This window comes from Heliconius melpomene, chromosome 9 (genome assembly GCF_056956725.1).
Source record: "Heliconius melpomene rosina isolate 202511_hmr_F chromosome 9, ASM5695672v1, whole genome shotgun sequence".
NCBI lineage: Eukaryota > Metazoa > Arthropoda > Insecta > Lepidoptera > Nymphalidae > Heliconius > Heliconius melpomene.
This window is the reverse complement of record NC_140397.1, coordinates 3,178,848-3,199,743: the sequence shown is the minus strand read 5'-3', so window position 1 is coordinate 3,199,743 and position 20,896 is coordinate 3,178,848. Positions and strand designations below refer to the sequence as shown.

Below are 20,896 nucleotides of genomic sequence, written 5' to 3'. Positions count from 1 at the left end.
GACTCGGTAGCCTTGGTTGTTCCAATTACCAAGTATTCTAAATAACTTCAACCGACGCGACGCGAGCAGGCTCATTTTTTATTTAGCTTCCTCAATTTGTAACAAAGAAAAGATTAACAAACCTTTGCAAATTGTACGTTCCTTTTATGTTTGCGTTTGTGAATTGATTATGGAATGGATTTTTTTAATATCAGATTCTTAAATAAAAAACGAAAATCTGCTTCCTGCTGTATCCCGCACACAGCAGGGTAGGTTGAGGGAACCTTGTGTTAAGTACGCCATTCCCCATTTTCTGCCGAATTCTGGAGGCATTGCGTGTTTAGTGGCAGAACTTAACTACTAAGAACTAAGAGGGAAGAAATGGAAATATAAACGTAAATAAATATTTTACTTCCTCGAGTGGGGATCGAACCCACAACCGTCGCGTTACAGTCACACCACGATGGCCTCACACACCAATGTTCCATTTTAACAATAGTGATTCATTAACATCATTACAACTGAATAAAAACTAATAAATGATTTGGTATATAGGAAGAGATTTAGTAGCGTCTATCACGCAGCATTTGATAAATCGGTCTGTCCATACAAGTACACGAGAACGGCGTCTCCCTAAAAAGAGTTGCAAGTTTTTATCGACCAGCTCATTAGGTCTCCAGTTGTCGTCCAACTGTGCGTGCGCTTATGGGAATCGCAATCACCACCACAACCAGTCACGTTTCACGTTTAGTTTGGGCCTTCTTCATTATATTATGTTCTTTTTTTGCTGCTGTTATAATAAAAATTAATTGTATAATTTGAGGAATGTCCTGGCTCAGACTCACCAAGTGTGAGTGTAAAATCGACTGGTTAGGATATTTATTTTAATTACTTCGCTCTGGTGTCGAGGCAAAGAATGGCGTTAAGTTCCGCCACTCAGCACTCAATGCCTCCAGAATTCGGCGGAAAGTGGGGAACAAAATGTCTTAACAAATAGTTCCCTCTGCCCTACAGTTGCCGATTTTATTTAATTGTATATTTAATGCTCTATCTCTGTCAACTATCTCCATAATGTTGACAGAGATAGAGCATCAGCAATCTTGGTAATGAAATTTAAATTGGCATTTATTTATATATATGCAAATGGATTACTTTTTAGTCTAGTTCTTATTTATTTATATCCGAATAATAAATCTTCATAGTTAAACTTGTACACATTAATAATAACTTGTATTTAATATAGTGTTCGACCTTATGTTTGTGGAACCGGTTCTTAATACATTAGTTAGTGTGTCATTTTTTGCTATGATTTCTTTTGATGCAGTCAGCAAAAGGTGAACTATTTTCTTTGTTTTTATGTAAATATAGTTTCAATCTCGCTTTTAATTGGAAAAGACAGCTCATGTATACCACTCCGACAGGAGCGTACGACTAAGAAGAAGAAGAAGTTCCAACCTTTACAAAATCTACAAGTTTCTGTAATTACAAACATTACCCACCCCACAATGTTTAACATTTACAGAAAGATTGTTTTCTGGTCATTCGTCTATTCTCGTCGCCTATTCGGCTAATTCCGGCGTTTGCGGACGATGACTTCCACGGTGTTCGCTTGGCTCAGGACCTTCATGCCATATGGACATTTGATTTGCAACTTTATATATCTTTTTAAAAATGAAACTCAGGGAAAGTCGAAAATTATAACATTATTTTCGTGGGAAGATCATATAAGTGAGATTAATATCTAACAATTGTGAATCTAAAGTAAAGATAGTTATCAAAATAATTTACATGGACATTTGGATCAGCTGGTGATTTGAGAAAGACGCCTATTATACTATGCCTTAGAGTGCCGCTATTATTTAGTTCTAAAATATAATAGAAAGTATGTGCGTGACAGTTGCTATAAAATTAACACATGTGCAATAATTATACGACCGAAATTTTTGTAGACTGAGTTGTTATAAATTAATATACTTTTCCTTAATTACAAAAGTTTCACATACTTTTTTTTTATAGTATAATTATCCGTTGTAATGTATGTAGATTACTCATATCCGCTTTTCATAGTGTTTCTAGGGCAAGCTTCTTATTTGATGGTAGCTTTTTAAAAGAATATATTTCATTAATAATTAAATAGGGTAGATCCACTTTCTGTCCTAGTTTACAATTATTGAGTGTATCATCATTTTAGAGGTTGCCGATTTTTAGAAATTACCTTTGTATGAAATCCTGTTATCAATTTAGTTGTAGTAATTATTTAAATACTTAAACACAAGTTTAAAAATTGAAATTATTTAATTTTTAAATTAATTATGATTAAAAGTTGCTTTAAGTTTGATGAATTTACTACGATTATATAACATCAGTAAATATATACATTATATTTTACTTTTTGTTAGAAGTGTGCACTGAAACGAAGATTAAAAGGTAACTGTAAAAATTCCATACAATAAAATCGTGACTTACATTAGGATTCTTATTGGAAGCTGCAAGCTTGCATAACCTTGATATACTTGCCCTGGAAAACTTCTAACCTCTGGGTCATACGAATGAGTTTTATTTTCTAAGTAATAAAGGCGAAAATACATATAAATAGCTATTTAATTCAGAGTTAACTGTGCTTATTGTACGTCGATTATCAACAAGGAAAGCGTTGAAAATATTTAGAGCGCGCTAGACGAAGCACGATCGATCGATTTGTATGCCTTTTCTAAACTTGCTATGTCATTTTTTTGTTTATAACTAACTATAATTATTTATTACTAGTGGATCCGGACGCGGCTACGCCTGCTTGAACTATAAGAGTATTTTTGCGTCGGTCATACTATGTCGCCCGAAGGCTAGGTCATTTCGAATCATTGACATCTCCTTAATTATTTATTAGAATGTTATACAGTAAACTATAATTTCAATCTAGATAAAATGCTAAAAGTGACTATTATATTTATTGTCATAAGGATGAATATCAAAATGTCGCGGTAACGGTTGCGTAGCGACGCGACGGTTGTTATTAACATGGCAGAATAAATTGCATGTCAAATTAGAAAGTACTTTAAAATATATTAGTTTATATGTGTAATGTAATGTTATATAGCCTATAGCACTTCTGAAGAATGCAGCTTTCATACAAAACAAAAACAATGTAAATCGGACCAGTAGATCCAGAGATCTTAGCGTTCAAACAAACAAACAAACAAACAAACAAACTCTTCCGCTTTATTATATTAGTATACATTAGCGTTTTCTTTTTGTATTTTTATATGAGACTTGATTAATTGTGTTATTTTTTTTTAATATCATTATTCCTTAATCTTTTGTTATCAAAAATATATTATTTATTACTCAGCGAATTGCGTCATTTCTTATAATCTAGTTAGTAAATAAGTATGATATAAATGTGTTAGTAAATAACATTTATTTGGTTTTTAAACTAATAATCTTATCAAATTTGCAATTTTTTCAATGATAACGTTAAATGTTAATAACTTTACCTAGTCGTTTTAAAAATTGTTTAGATAGTATTGGATTTCATCATTAATGTGAGCAAAACGATTGGTTTCTACGAAACGATGTCATTTAATATGAAAATGACCATTTACTCTCTCAGGTACAGTAATAACTGTTAGCACATGATTATGTAATATATTATCATGATCATCAACAAATTTATCCACACTTCAAAGCTCATCAACGACTATTACCTTTCAGTTTATACGTATAAAAAATAGTTTAGTAAGTTGCTGCTTATTTGCTATTAAGTATGCTCTACATTCATATTTTTTTACATTTGTTGGACAGAATATCGTTTTTTGGCTTTACATAGCAGTGTAAGTGGAAGGAAAATCTAGTCTTGAGGACTCTCTGGTCCCGTTAAGACACTTTCGTTCTCCACTTTTCGTTGAATTCTGGAGGCGCGGCTATGTCTCGTTATAAAAACGTTGAAATGGAAATATTTAATTTCGTCGTCGAGTGGGTATCGATCTCACAACCTGTCGTGTTTGCAATCGAAGTCTTATTAAACCAGGTTAGATGAGTTACATTAACAATACTAGTAATATACATCACACAATATGTCATGAGTGTTCCTAAATATAAATTAACCTGTAAATAACAATTTCGTAACTAAAATAGTATGTGAATTTATATTGACTAAAATTCGTTTCCGCGGCGTGGTCCCTGCAGCTCCACGGCCACAAATTGGCATATCACGTAATGAATCTCTATTCAAATGCCTCAACGACGACGCTAACTTGCTAACGGCACGCAGCCTTGACTTCGCACCTATTGGTATTTAAACATACATATCTACATATAAAATATACTGCATCGTGTGTGGCAGTAAATGTTTGTGTTTCTCAGCAAAAGTGTTCGTGTATTGATGCTAATTATCTAATCATGTGAATTTAGTTTTATATTTACTAAATATATTATTGCATTGTTTACATTTTATCATGTGATTATTATTTTTTTAGATTCCGGTACCCAAAGGGTAAAAGGAGAACTTTTTAATTTTTATTAAAACTCCGATGTCCGTCTGTCTGTCACTAGGCTGTATCTCATAAACTATGATAGTTAGACGGTTAAAATTTTCACAAACAATGTATTATGCATTGGGATTAGGTTAAGTCGTTTTTCATCAGTTAAATGTATTTCAAGGTGTTTCGAGCTAAAATTTTGACGTAATTAATCGACGCATTTTATCGATTTCCGACAATTTCTCTTTATAGTTGAAGTTTGTGCAGTTTTCTACAAGTGTCTGCTCTACTATGATAGTAAACAAACCATCTCCGCACACCGTGCTTATGACACGGACAGATCTACGACGCTCTTGCCGATAAAGAGTGATACGAATAATATCTTTCTTCTGTCTTCTTGTCCGAAAAGGCTATTGTAGATTTGGATTGGATAATGGAAGGAAGATATCGTTTATGAGGGATGTCTTTCACTAAAGGTTCATAGCATCTTTATACGTCTCATCGCATACAAAAATTAAAATCTGGAGGCGAATATGGTGTATTAAAAAACCAAATAGGGCAGAAAAATTTAAATATTTATATGTATTTAAATATAACTTAAGATTTTACCAAATCATAATCTTACGAAAAGCACCAAATCTAAAAAAATGTCACTTAAAACACATTTATAAATATTAAAATTTATAATTATTTTGGAAATACTTCTACAAATACTGAATCGACGTTTATTGAAGTTCAAAGCTTGTAGATAAATAAAACGTTGATTTAAATACTTCATTCAAGCGTCATAATCACAAAACAATAGTTAACTTTCACCACGACGTCTAACAATTACACCAATTGGATGCATTATCTGGCCTCAGCCATAATATAAACCATCATTATATTAATAACTGGGTCTTTTCTCTATATCGCTAAGGATTTTAATTTACTTGCGTAACTTTAGAGTTTTCATCGCCATGCGTTCGAATACCTATGTAAAAGCAAAACTTGCATACAAATAAAAGAAAACAAAATTAAAGCTTGGGTCAATAAACCATCAAGACTATTTCGTCGTCTTCTATTATTATTGAGAGGCAACAAAGCTAGTGATAAGAACATGTTATGTAACATCCGAAATTGATGACGAAATCATGATTACAGTGACGTTGGATAAAGAAATGCATTGCCCCCAACAATAGGCGGTGAGATGAGCATGATGCTATCAAACCTTAAATCGATTCCAGCAGACATATAAAAAATTAAGCTTGTAACATCTCTTGGAAATTAGAGTAGGAATTACTTTTACAATACTTAAATAAAAAATACTTACGAGCATTTATTTTTTACTATATTTGTCTGTATAGAAAAAAATAAATTAGTATATATTTTTTTCTTTATAAGCTTTCATTTTAAATGATTAATTATATTAATTTTGTTGAAGTAATGAGTAAATATAAAAAAAAAACAATCCTTTGTAAGAAATAAGTGACACAAATGGACTAAGAACGCTGAGAATTTTACATTCTTTAGTCCTTTGATATTCTTATCGCATACTCGTTAAAGTTTTATTACAACTTATGTGATTAGAAAATATTTCCTATTAATAGTATTTTGATAAAGTTTATTGATTGACCTACTTTATAATTAAATTACATAATTCTTTTAAAAGCCTTCGAAAGATGTTCATAAAATTTCACTGGACATTTAAACAATTGGTCATCATGTTCATAATATTCCAGATTTTTATCTCAATTGTTTCGTCTTCCATCTTATATATAATAAACAGCTTTTGCTCGTTTCCGCAAACTTTCGCTTACATCCAGTTCGTCTTTTTATATTTTTGTTTACTCAAAGGCACTTATTACGTACGATCGCGTAATAACAAACGAATCGGTAACCCACAACCTATGTTCTTGACTTGTTCGCCTCCACCGCTTCCGAGACGTTACTTTCGATTGGTTCAATCGAGCGTTTTCTCAAACGTAAATCGAAATCGAAATGGCCGCGAACGATCTCGATAAATGTAATTTCGAGAGCAATCGATGCGTTTATCTGTATTGATGGTAATTTGTGTAAATGCATAGCGGTTGTGTAGATTGGAATCTGTGTTACGGTCCATCTCATTACTGAAACGAGTTACATGGTAAATGTCGGTACGAATAACCTCTTTCATTAGATAATCCATTGTTTTACTCATATTTTTGTTGAGTTTTATTTCAACGCTTATGTAAGTCAAGTAACGAAAAAAAATCTTTTGTCTCGCAGTTAAGATATAAATGTTTTTTTTTCTCCATTATATTTTATAAAAATATATATCCTTGTTAAATTACAAATTTCATCGGCAGGTATTGCAAAAGGACGTGGAATGCCACGGCCGGATCGTGAGCTCCGTGGTGCGTTTGTGCGGCGGCGGTGACGTCGCTCGTGCTCTGGAACGACGCTGGCATCACTTGTACCTGCGGGCCATTGAGTGGCAGTGCCATCTGGAAGCCTGTCTCGCCAAGACTGATAACAAGGTTAGCCTTATCTTTCACTTTTGCTTGATTAATGATTTAATAAATAATAACTAGACGATTCATATCCTTTCCAATTAATTCTAAGAAGTGAGGTATTCATTTATTTGATTGGTATGAAAAATATAATGACACATCAATTTGAATCATCGGACGGATCTGAGAGTGTTACGCAATTGTCGTTTATTGCATTTTTACTTTCGAGCGACCGCAATGAAGAAAGCGAGCTTGACAAAAAGAAACTAATTATTAGGGAATTACTCGACGTTTTACTGCCACTGAGAGATGTCAGATTCAATTGAAATGTTATTTGTGTTAGTTTATCTATTTCTATTACTTATTGTACAGACTAGTCTAGACTTAAATAATTAACCATAAAATCAAATCTTATTTGTAATTTGCTCTGTTTGCAAACTTAAGAGGCTATTTCAGCCAAAATGCATTATATAACGTATTTTCACTTCTAGTACAATACAATGTACCCCCACGTATGCTTACAATTGAAATGGTTGCGCATTTAGTGGGTTTCGCATGAAATATCACAATAGTGTGCAATCAGCCACACGCTGTGATATTTGCAGATAGGACCCCGGGTTTGTATCAAACATTCTGTTTGCTAAAAGGGGTGGTGACTCGAAACGTCACTGTAAACTATCATTGAAGGGTTATGCGTCTATAAATAATTGTATAAGGGGATCTGTGCTCGCCTGGAAGCATTGACCTAATTCAATAAAGTTAACTTTAGAATAGTTTAGTATGTAATAGTAGAGCGACTTTACTTTGACACTTATATGATTTATAAACTATAGTATTCATATATTGCGGCCGCCATAAATGACGTTTATTGCTCAATAAATTAATTTACGAAGCCCTATATTATAATTTTCTAGTGTGCTTCTAGTATAAAATGTAAGCTGTTATGATGAATTATGTTTATCATTATTATAATTTTTTTTCAGTGTTTTGATTAATCAAATATATATTTTTTTCAGCTTTTCACTGTATCTAGGCAGAGGGTTAAAACACTCCATTCTCCACTTTTCATCGCATTCATAACCGTCGCAATAAGTTACACGCTAGTATTTGACGTATATTAATATGTGAATATAATATTTTTTCAGAACTGTGTGCCAGTAGAAGTAGCCAGTGACAGTGACGACGAGCCGGCTCTAAAACAGCCGAGGCTCAGCAGACGAGGGTCCCCGCGGAGACAGCGCACACCGGTCAATGCAAGGAATAGAGACAGTTCTGAAGACAGCCGGCAATCTGCCTCAGAGGTAACATAGTGTATTTGAAACTTTATTTTCTCTTCCTAATGTTAAGATATTCCGATCCCCACTTTCCGTATGCGTATTTTCGGTGCATTGTAGATTAAAGGGCGAAACTCAACACCACGCTTTTGCCTTATTACCTAAGCGGAGAAGTGAAAATATTAATAAACTAGGGGACGCGCGCAGCTTCGCTTGCGTATTTTGGGGGAGAATTCTAGAAAACGATGAAACACGTGTTCAATTAAATACTTTTAAAAATTTAAATTTGAAATTTTATGAAAATCGATGCCGATTTAATTATTTTTCCATACAAACTGTCAACCCCTATTTCACCCCTTTAGGGTTAAAATTTTTCAAAATCCCTTCTTAGTGGATGTCCAGATTACGAAAGTAAACATCTGTCCAAATTCCACGTTTCTACGCACAGCGGTTACGGCTGTGCGTGCGTCTTACCTCAGTCAGTGAGGACAAGTCCTTTTATATATATAGATAATATTTCATACTCCCGAGCGGAAATCGAACTCACAACCGTTGCGTTCGCGTCGCGCCACAACGGCCCCTAATTAATAAATTGTATTGATAACACATTAATGTCTCTAAATAAACATAGGTAATATTTATTTATTACTTAACTATAAATGACTCATCGGACATATTACGTTTATCTGGCTAGGGAATCTAACTTACGACCTCTAGAGGTCTTTACCAATCATACTTCATAACTTCAGGGTTGATAAAATCGACAGGCAGTTAGTTACTTCTCAAACAATTAACTAAAAATAATAGCTAACTTTCTGATCATTGTATTTTTATTACCTATCCGTCATTTAGCTTCCATTGTAATATATCATTTGTTAACGGCATTTTTATGGCTCTATAAATTTGAAATACCAATCTAAAATAGTTATTTCTTCGGTCTGGTGTCGAGGCAAAGCGCAGTGTTGAGTTGCGCCACTCAACACGCAATGTCTCCAGGATTCGATGTAATTGGGGAACAGAATGTCTTAACACTAGGTTCCCTCTGTCTTCATTGCTGTGTGCAGGATACATCCTGACCCTAAAAAAATATAAGTCTTCAAAGCTGTATGTGAAATGTTGAATAGAATTTAGTTTAGTAAGCTAAGAGTTAAATGAATAGTGACTATGAAATAGACCTCAATTGATCTAACCAGAACAATGTCTATTCAGTTTGAGAAGTGCACTGAACAAAGATACACCCGCACTTTAGGAATTATTTACAATGTTTTATTAAATTCTAATACCACAAAGTATTTTCTTTTATTGTTTTAAATATATATTCATTTAAATAAAAAGAAATAAAAGAAAGATAAAAAAATATTTCAAACTTTTTAATGTCGTAAAACTAAGAAACTTAGATAAGACTTATTATTTTTTCTTGCGAATCGGTGCTAATAATTTCGTATATTTGTTGATATTTTATAGCTTTTAACAATATTGTGCCATAACTGCAAAAAACATTTAGCAATTTACTCTATGTTATTGTTATTGAGAAATTAAAGATTTGTAAAAGTTTTTAATGTACATCAATACTTAAATTAACTTATTTCAAATATAATAAAGCTAAGGATATTGTTTATTTCACCGCGGCTTATCTCCGCAATTTCGAATCCGCCAAGCCAAGCCAAAGACATGAACCGGGCTATATGTCACTCTAGCTATAAGATATTTGCGAAGTAAGTTTAAAGAAGCAAAGTGAATTAGATTTCTTAGCTACAATATTTTTTTTAATTAAAGTTCATTTTCTCTACATTCACATTGCAGGAGGAACAAGAATATGCAGTGAGGTACACGTGGCGCGGTTTCGGCTCCGACTGCGAGTCGGAGTTGGTGAGAGATAGAGATAGAGACACGATGGCGGACGCGCGCGTTCCCTCCGTCGAGAACATGGACAGTCGACAGACTGACCAGACTGTGCCTGGCGATCAGATAGATGGTCAGTTTCATTGGAAATAATAAGATTTTTTTTTGATAAAGTAAATAATTATAGTTAAGGGTAGTAGAACCTGTAGCAGAACTTAGTCTTCAAATGTACATTGTATCATAAAAGCAAATCATATATTTACTTTCTTGCTGAATACAAAGCAGAAGTTTCTAGCTCAAGACTATATACTGATGACTTGCAACAAACCATATAATGCGTTAAGTATCTATGAATATCATACTTTATTATGATACATTATATATTCATATACTTCATGCATCTATTTAAGATTTGCTAATTTTCTTTACAATACCTTTTCATGCGTTTCTGTAGAACATTATTAGTGATCAATTGCAACAAATGAGTGACAGTTAACTTTCCATTTTCTCACATAAGAAAATTACTCATGGCTCTTCCCTACTCATTTGAATGTGCAACAATGATTTGTTGAATCTATTAGCATAAAGTACTACCAAAGACAATATGAGTAGTTTACTAACATACAATCACATAAATACGTTTGTGAATGACAATTATCTATTTTTATTCTCAGGCGTAAACTCACAAGAATGTCTCAAGGTAGAAGAAATCCCAAAGGAAATTAAAACTCCACCGACAGTAGTTAAACGCAAAAAACCAGTAAACACGTCTAAATTTAATCAATCAGATAGAAAATCAAAAAATTGTGCCACATTCTACTTTAGACACCATGACACCGATTCGGATCGGCAAATGATAGAGACTGATGAGAAATCGCAATCTGAATCCTCAGAAGAGGAATGGACTTATGTGGATGGACCGAAGATAGGTAATGAAGATTCAACTGATCTTATGACTTCCTCTGTTGAAATTCAATGTGAACTACCCTTAGACCAAAAGATACCATCAAAGCCAAAGTTAGAATCGTCAACACCTGATCTTTTACGAGTCGATCAGACGGCAAGATGTAAGGACATAGAAAGACTAGTGATTGAGGCAGAGGAATTGGTTCAGAAACAACAGCTAGCAAAGAAAAAAGCGTCCAGAAGTTTAAAATCACTAATTTTCGAAGACGAAGGCAAATCAGTTGGTCGCGCTAAAATGTCACGTATCAAGGAATGGTTAAATCAAAGTTCAGAAGGCAAAAACGATAGTAATCAGGTAATTTTTAGTTATTTTTGTTAATATCTTATATTAATTAAACAGTCAAGGTGGGGAAGGAGGTCCGTAGGAGTCAATACTAGACATTAGTCAGTTGTTATATACTATGTTTAACTTATTTATAAGAAATCAGTTTATAAATTAAATAACAATATCCAATTTTAAATATCATATTTGTTATCATGTTTCATATTCGAGCAGAACTAGGTCTCGGTGGCCCACTGGTATTAATATATAATTGCACAATCCATTCTTAATAAATGGTTTAAATGTTACTTACAGAGTTTAATAGAACTTTAAACCATTTTTTCTCTTTTTTTCTAGGGAACAGAAAGCTACGACGCATCAGGCGAATATACAACAGAAAGTGAAGTCGATACTTCGTTAACATCTGAGGAAAGGAACATACATTCGTCTATGGATATGAGCACTTCCACTTGTACCGTCACTCCGACCCATCACGCTAAGGTAAAACAATTGCACTTTTAAATTAAACACTTCAAATACTTCATTTATGTTTGTGTGTAATTATTTTTGTTATATATATATATTTTTGTTATTCAATAATAAGACAGAGGAATGAGAAGTGAAGTTTATATTGTAAATATAATTAAAATGCTTTTGCACTGTTAAAATTAAATATTATATTTATATTGATAAAGGAGCATGACAGATAAAGCATTGTAAGAACCTCTTTTGTAATTATATTTAAAATAAATATTTTATGAATGATTGTGCTTATATGTTACCATCACGCTGCATCATGCATAATGATTATGATAAAATTGCAATATCTAAAGTCATATTATAAATAAATTGTCTTGTAATATTTTTGAAATGAAGCATCTGGGTATGGTACTCGTAACATCTCAATTTACAAGTGTCCATATTTTAATATATTCGCACAGATTATATATATCGTAGCCGTTTTTTAAATTAGCTACATTGAATTTATTATTATTATTGTCGATAACAAACATAGACTTTATAAGCCATATTTTAATTTAGTCAATTCAAAGTTCGGCCTACGATATATACAAGCACTAACACATCACTAGAGTTTGTTCAGTAAATCATGTCACAACAAAATCACTAAAAATTATACTATAACCGAAATGATAGTGTTTAGGAGAGTTTCTTTCACTAATAAAGTTGCCAAAGTAGTGTTGTGACACGAGTTGCTAGATAATCTCCACCACAGTCTGTAACTAACATTCACTAACCAGGTGCAACTACGCAAAAAGCGCAACAACACTAGCGCGCGGCCGTGGTCGGTGTCGTGCCTGTCCCAGCTCAACGCGGGCACGTCACTAGCCGCGCCCGCCGACAACACTATGCACAACATGTCGATATCGGAGTCAGCGCTCAACACGCTCGCTTCACCGCAAAGAGTCACGCCTGGCAACTCTAATTCGAAGTTGCTCGGTAGTTCTACAACTGTACAGGTATTGTGTTCTTTGAGGTGTTGGTTTTTTAGGTTCATGCTGTTATTTCGTATATAGCAGTGTGGGAATAAACTTCTTGCTCCGTTCTTTAAGCACCGCCCTATCGATACATTGCATGTTGAGTGAGGAAACTTAATGCTTTACTTTGTCTTGTTAACAAAGCGAAAAAAATTCAGATTGAACCCATAGCCGTTGCGTTTATAGTTAAAACTGATCTATATCATGACGTTCTTAGGTAGGTTTATTTTTTGGAATATTTTTTAGACAACGTCAACATACCTCAGTTCAGTTAAAATGCCATTAGATATGTTACTAAATTGTTTTTGTTTGCTTGCTTTTTTACTAACTAAAATCACTCTCATGTTTATTACTGTTCATTTATAGAGCGAGTTTTGCCTGGCGAAATACAACACCGCACAGAGAAATCGAATAGATTTATATTCTAATAAATTTTTGGATAATTGTGTTTGTATTAACCAATGTTACCATTTATTTACAAGAGAAACTTTTAGAGCATTATGACATCAAAATTGTTTTATTTTAAGGTTTCTTACAATCGAGTTAAAAAAAATTGTGAATGAACAATCCTACAATATGTTATAGCTATTAATAAAATATATCTAATTATATACATCTTATAACAGGGTCATATATCAAGCACAAATACAATGACGGAAGCGTGCACGTCCTGCGTCGAAGCTAACGACAAACAATGTTGGTTACGACGAAAACGGCTAAAGTTACGAAGAAACAACAACAACAGTATGAGAAGAGAGAGATTCGTCAAGTCATTGTCGTTCTGTGGGAGATTGAGTCCAGAAATTGAAGATAAAAATGAAAGGAGTGCTGCGAGCGATCCCGCTACTAGTAGGAAAAATAGGTAAGCACTTACATAGTATGGTCATGAAAATATATGTAGATTAGAAATGCATGTAATTCATATTTATTCTTCATATGGCAAGTTAGGGAAAGGGAACAAAAGCAAAGAGAATGTTAAGACTTTTAGAGGTATTTTTAAATACAAAACTTCTTCATTCTTTGCCTTCTACTTGCCAGTAAGATATGGATGCTACCTGTATGTTCGCGAGGTTCTATTTTAAACATTTAAATTCTTTTATTAAAAAAACTATGTTATTGTCGATTTAATGACAATTATGATAAAATCTGTTATCAGGTTCGATACTACCTCCACATCTGGCAATGACAGTGACGAGGAACTTATCAAAAAACAGCTAGCCACGATCGCAAATCTACGTAGAAGTATTGAAAAAACACACATATCTAAAGACGATAGTGCCATTCCCGAACAAAATGAAGAAACAGTCACGCCCAGTTTCAAATTAGGTCCTGAAGGAGGATCTGTTAGGCCTAGACTGACTAAGAGTATGGAAAGAGAAAGAACCTTTTTGGCACTAAGTTTGGGTGATCCGAGCCAAATGTGGGATGTATGTGTGGATAGAGATTCAGACTTAGATAAGAGTGTGACCGCCGGTACTGAGGAACATAGCTCATTTTCTGAACAAGCGTGGGATTTTTATCAGGTATTTTGTGGTTTTAATATGAAATTAGTATTTTTTTTAGCAAAAACTGTTCACAACACTGTAACATACAAAAATATAACTGTAACAACCATTGTCAACAGGAAAAATACAATTCTGAACCATATTCAGAAGCACCTGACTCCGACGCCGCTCGTCGTCTACTGGAATTCGGGGATGATTATCGAGCGTTCCTCGACTCACAGTCCGATTGTTGCTCAAGTCTCTCTGCTCAACCCGAAAACGACTTGAGTCCAAGCGGAACCCGCCGAAGAAGACCTCCTTCAGACATATCGCGAGAAAGAAGCCTCCCAAGATACAAGAGACCGACAAAAACATCGCCAATCGAGACGCCCTCACGCAAACCCAAAAAGTCAATGTCTAGCGCCGAACGCAAAAAGACACTACTTGATAGCTTAGAACGATCCAGAAACAACACGAGCATAGAAAGCAATGACAGCGTCCGACGACGAAAACCATCGGAAAGCGAAAGAAAGAACAGCAAACGTTCACCGGAATTCGACCTCCTCAACATCCAAGCACTAAGCCGCAGACGTCACAGCTCAAACTTAACTAGCGACGAAATCAATAGTTCCCTAGAATACACCGAAGTCAACAACCGACCGGACATCTTGGACTCGTTGAACCGTCGCCGCAAAGAAGACGGGGAAACGGAACTGCAAAAAGTGGCCTTATCAGAGCTACGTCGATCAACCGAAAGTACGGAGTCCAATTCCGAACGAGAGTCGTCACCGAAAGCGAGGAGCTGGGATTCGGACTCGGAGTCGGACGGCATCAGGTCGCTGATCCGGAGGTCCAGCACCCAGTTGGAGGCAGCGGAGGCCATGATGTCGGCGCAGTCGCCCGACCTGCTGCGCTCCTTCGACTACGTAAGGCACTTCGACCCTGACTATAGTAGCTACGACTCGCGCCCCAACTGCCTCAAGGCCCGCCTCTGCCTCGCTGTCACGGCCTTCTCCATATTAGTCATAGTTTACATACACATTCAATGACATTTAGCTTGGGCATGTCTCATTGTTATTATCATGTATGTAAGTATTCGTATAAGGTACGCTGCGATTGTCAGATTGAACCTCGATATTCAGATACGGTCGAACGCGATGACGTCGTCTCCCAGCGGTAGCTAAGTAGAGGGGAAGTACCGCTTGTTCGTGTAATGATATACACGAATTAAGCAATCCTATTATATACCGTCCGATAGCGATTTTTTTAACGGGACAGTGCTCAATATTAGTACTAAAAATGTATAATAAGCCAAAAATTAAACTTTAGTCATTATTACTATCGAATATCAACTTAAACCACTGTATTAATGATATTTAAACGGGCTTATTTATACACTGCATTGTGATTGTTAATTTATAGTCAATATATACATTCCAGTTTATAAGTCAATGTAAAGTACGTACAAATAATACGCATTTGGAACTATTTATTAATGGATATAACGTCTGACAAACGCAGTTTTTTTTAATTATATTTCCTGATGATTGTCGTGACACCTGTCAGATTCCTATTATCTTTGACAGTTGACAGCTTACATAACTGCTAGAGTGTGCGTGTGTGTGTTAATACTGTTCATATGCCTGGCACGGTTTTACTTTTATTATAATAATATATTTTAATTTATACTGTCGAATTTCAAAGTGAAATCGTGCCAATATTTAAATAACATAGTTCCCGTTTTGATTGTTTTGTTTTTTTTTTAGTTACTAACATTTGTATGTGTTTGTGTTGTGTTTTGTAGTTTACTAACTGCCTGATTCATTTTATTTTAATTTTTCCCCTTTTAATTTAATCCTCTCCTTTGTTGGTTGCTATTATTCGGTGCTAGAACAATCTAACTTTTAGGTATATTCAAAGTAATATATGTATTATTTATAAAAGTTAACGGTGCGGGTTCGGGCGGCTTATGTGTAACGGCGCTTTAGTCACGAGCACGACTGACATTTACACAACGAATTGACAGATGTCACAAATGACATTTGCATCACAGATTAAACAGGGCTTAGTTACTTAACTTATTTTATTTATATAATTTAAAGCGATCTTCACTATGATTTAGTATTATTTATATTGGTTGTGTATTACATAAAAGTCTCTCGTAGTGTTAGTGCAAATATGTGATTTGACTGAACTCCGCATTAACGTTTCGTTTATGAATGTATTACGTATGTTGACTAGGGTTAGGTTGTTAATTGATCTATTTACAAAATGTAAAAAAATATAGTGATCTTTGTATAAATGTTTACAAGAATAAATGTTACAATTTGCAAATCAAAATGGAGTTTCAGTCAATTAACACCCATCTCTATCAACATTAAGTTGTGACTACGTAGTTGTACGAATATTCTCTTGAATATAATCTACTGAAGTGGTCTTACGCATTTGGGTTCTCTTTGAGCTTTTCTAAACTATTTGGCCTTGAAATTTTCATACGCTTTGGCAATATTAATATTTGAATGAAAAAAAGCTACGCAAGTTTGTAACAATCTATACAAAATTACAGCATGTATGTTTTTAAATATAATGCATGTTTTTTTAAATGTTAATTGAGAAGCTATAAAGTGAAAAAAAAACAAATTCGAAATTTAAAATTATAAATCAATCGAAATTTTAACAGTCTGTGGTGATTCGAAATTTAAAATTCAAATTGTCGCTCGAACGTTTTTCCGTTAGCAAAATTGAATTTTTGTTCTACGCAGACGGAGGTGATATCGCGCTGCCGCGAAAACATACATCTATTGGAAGTGGCACTCATTGATGGATCTCTCTCTGTGGCATTGCAAAGGGACGTCAAAGGTTTGTTTATTTTTATTATTTTAATCTCAAAAATGCATATACGTACAATGTACATGCGCTCCTTTAGATATACTATTATATAGTTCTTCAACATATTGCCTGGCTTTGAAGCAGTGATACTCGGCTTAATGTATATAAGGCAAGAGTTATTTTATGTATTGTAGATTTATCGTGCAAAATATATATTTATTGACACATAAAATCCATATACTGGCTATGCGAGAGGGCTATTTTTCATTACGTTTTTTTTGTTTTATTATATATCTTTCTTTTTTTTAATAAAGCGTAATTGTATTAACAGTGCATTGGATGTATCTGGTTACTCGCAAAAATGCGAGCGGCCGGTGGTCTGCGGTCTCCTTATTCGGATTTTCTTACGACCGGTTCCGGTTTAATAAATTCGAGAAGTCAAATCTTATCAAAGTTGTATTTATGGAACATTTTTTTAAATCAAGTATATATATAGTATTTTTTTAAATACTTGTTTCAAAAGTGTAACTGTCATGTTTTAGGCAGGTTATTGAACTTATTATTATGAAATAAATTTATTTTTTGACCATTGACTGAACGATGATGAGAGGGATTTATTAATTATATCAACGTTTGATTGAAATTTTGTACTAATTACCAAAAATTACAGCAAAATTCAAGTGGGAATTCAAGTTGGTACGATTGAAGGTAGTTGATAAATCAAAACGTCTCCTTGCTCTCTGAATAAAATCTTGTTCTTGATCAAGGTAACTCTGTTTTTGGAGTTTCAGAACTGGTTCGCCTCGGTTCAGTTTCGTCGTAATTTAATATCGACCAAATTTACGGTGCTTTAACATGACTTGCGACAAGAAATTTAATTTATTTTGATTTTATACAAGATTTTTTTTGTTATATGAAAATGTATGATATGTGTGTACATATCGATGGTCACTAGGTAAAATATCGAAAATAAAAAATCGCAAATTTTTATTGCTCTGTAAAATTACTAAGAAAGATAGTTTTAATTAGAGAATTTTATAATTTGAAAAAAATCATTGTTTATGCATTTTATAAATGGTGTATGTAATGGAAAACTACCCTCATTAGTAGTAAAAGCACAATAAAATAAATTGCAATTTTTTACTTTGGATATTTTCCCTATGGGCCTTCGATATATATGTAGATATATGTAATATGGGATCTACCATCTTGCAGCAAATACCTACATAATAAACGAAAAGTGGAACCAGTCGTAATACCTAAAAAGAAACAATACACGATTCTAAAATAGCTAACATGCTGTAGACGACACATTGCAAAAAAGTCCAAAAGCACATACTATTTGTATCCCGGAAGCGGCGATATGGCGATCACGCCCTACCGTTCGCGCTTGCCGTCTGTGTCTATTTCTGCCTAAGAAAGCGGAACGCAACGAAAGTGAGGACGTCCGACTCATTTCGCAACCGTTGCTGTTATATTTTATAACGTTACTTTTCCGTAGGAAACGCTTAAAATTTTATATATGTCGTCGTCGTATAAAGATGATAGGATGGTAGTGAAGATCTCAAAAACTATTTAAGTAAAAAAATAACGCGACGTTACGGTTTTATAAATAAATAATAATAAATAAAAACCTTTCAAATATATTATAATTTTAAACAACTCTAACTCTACAAGGTATCGATAAACAAAACAAACATTAAATCTAAGAGATAACAAAGTAAAAATAATATAACTTAAAGAAGATGTTTTAACATGCTTTTACTTCTTAAGTGGTTGTTGCTTAAAAGCGTTCAAAACAGATAAGTAAAGATAGAAATAGTTACACCGAAAATACTTGACAGTCGATTACTATACAAACTTGTATGGATGCCGTTTAACATTATTCTTAATAGGTATTATATATAGGAATATAACGCATATTCTGACAATAAATAAGCAATTATTATGTAGGTAAATAATGATTATAACGATGTTTTTAAAATATGTATTTTTTAAATATTTTTGGCCTGGGAAATTCCGATTGTCACTTCTTTGGTAAATTACGGAAAATATTTACAATAATTATATGAATAAATAAGTTATTATATAAAGTTTTATTGAAATTTATAAATAAGAATCATCATCATCATCATCATCATCAACAGCCATCGATTGTGTACTGTTGGGCATAGGCCTTCCCCAATTCTCGTCACCACACTCGATCGTCAGCTCTTCGGATCCATCCGCTTTCCGCCAATCTCTTTAGGTCGTCGGTCCATCTAGGAGGGGGTCGTCCCACCGGATGTTAAATAAGAATACATTTCTATAATAACACCGTTGACCATAGATAAAGTTCAATTAAAACTAGCACTGGCGTTTTAAATATATTAATATATTTTTTCATACAAGCACATAGAAACAGAAATACAAATATCTATATATATGCCAATAACAATAAGACGTAGATTTTAAATACCTTTTGTTTCGCTAACAATTAACCTACAAATTTATTAGAATACGTTAACTATAATCGTCAATATTTTATATATACATTAGGTCACGATAAGCTGACATCATTCCGTCTAAACATCTAAAAAGAAAAATAAACATAATAAGTCTCGTTATGCACTTCTCAGAATCAGTCAGTCAGTGACTTTTAGGTGTCTCTTCAATAGAGGTGGTAAAAAATCATGACGATCAAAAAGATTGTGTTTTATATAGGAAAATCGAAAAAGTTTTCTTTAAAATGTAAGTTTTTATTAATTTTTAATTAATTGTTAAGTTTTTGATGTGACTTAGCTCTACGAGTTTACTATTTGAGTGTTATGTCACTCCGTTCTCCGAGTTATGTTTATTTTAAAGGCATTAGATTAGTGGACAGTTTAATACAGTGGCACAAGTGTGTGACCGTAAACGCGATAGGTTATGGGTTTGATTTCCACACGAGGAAATGAAATATTTAATATTTTCATTTCGTTGCTCTACCTAATGTCGAGGTGAAGCGCGACATTAAGTTCCGCCACTTAACACGCAATGCCTCCAGACTTCGGCGGAGAGTGAGGAAAGGAATTACATTTAGTTCAATTGAATTGGAAACACGAATGTATTTTAAATTCTTCCAATTCTTCCTAAAAGAGTCGTGTATACTAAAATTTGTGGTAGTATGCGAGTTCCAACTGCTTAGAAAATATTTGAACATAATAATTATCTGTGAACGACAAAGTGCTTATCCTTTATCTTTAAAATACCGATTATAAATTATAGCATTTTTATATTTGTAATTTTTTATTATATAACTTTTTTTTGATAACGTAATAAAAAATCTTACTCATTAGCTACATCGCTTATGTATTCTTTGAAAATTACGAATAAGGCTTTGATTGCGGAATGTGGACTATACAACTCTTACAGGTTGGTTAATTGCTACCGAATCTCCATTGAATGGGGCGTTTAACTTCTCTGTCTCTTTTTCTCACATCTAAGATTAATGAAGCTTAAAAAAACAAATATTATTTTCTATTCATCTTTACATTTCTGTAGTTACTAAGGAATATATTATTAACCTTACAAGTTAGCCTTCGCTTTCAAATAAAATTAAAAATGGCCGCCGGTAACGAGTGAAAAACGTTGCTTTGAACGATTTTAATAGACTGTTATTATATTTATTGTATGCAATTTAAACACAACCTTCGGAAGTAATTGTAAATAATACTGAGATGCAGGCCAATAAACAAAAATAAAAATGCGCTCAAGTTATTACATTTTTCAAGGATTCAAAACATCACGAAACTGCGTTGGCAAAATGTTTTTAGAAATCTTGGAAAAGATCGAGAAAA

General features: G+C 33.6%; 1 protein-coding gene across 4 annotated transcripts in view; it reads left to right on the top strand.

The window, feature by feature from the left end:
- klar (klarsicht) overlaps nucleotides 1-20,896 on the top strand; it is a 207,107-nt gene that overhangs the window by 158,639 nt on the left and 27,572 nt on the right. For 3 of the 4 annotated variants that reach the window (XM_085189850.1, XM_085189847.1, XM_085189848.1), the window contains 10 exons: nucleotides 6,782-6,952; nucleotides 8,071-8,226; nucleotides 10,003-10,174; nucleotides 10,716-11,302; nucleotides 11,627-11,770; nucleotides 12,529-12,747; nucleotides 13,392-13,627; nucleotides 13,922-14,288; nucleotides 14,390-15,175; nucleotides 17,012-17,108. In XM_085189850.1, the coding sequence (XP_085045976.1) occupies nucleotides 6,782-6,952; nucleotides 8,071-8,226; nucleotides 10,003-10,174; nucleotides 10,716-11,302; nucleotides 11,627-11,770; nucleotides 12,529-12,747; nucleotides 13,392-13,627; nucleotides 13,922-14,288; nucleotides 14,390-15,175; nucleotides 17,012-17,108 (2,935 nt within the window). The remainder of the gene's footprint in view (nucleotides 1-6,781; nucleotides 6,953-8,070; nucleotides 8,227-10,002; nucleotides 10,175-10,715; nucleotides 11,303-11,626; nucleotides 11,771-12,528; nucleotides 12,748-13,391; nucleotides 13,628-13,921; nucleotides 14,289-14,389; nucleotides 15,176-17,011; nucleotides 17,109-20,896) is intronic. The other variant, XM_085189851.1, reaches the window with a different exon arrangement.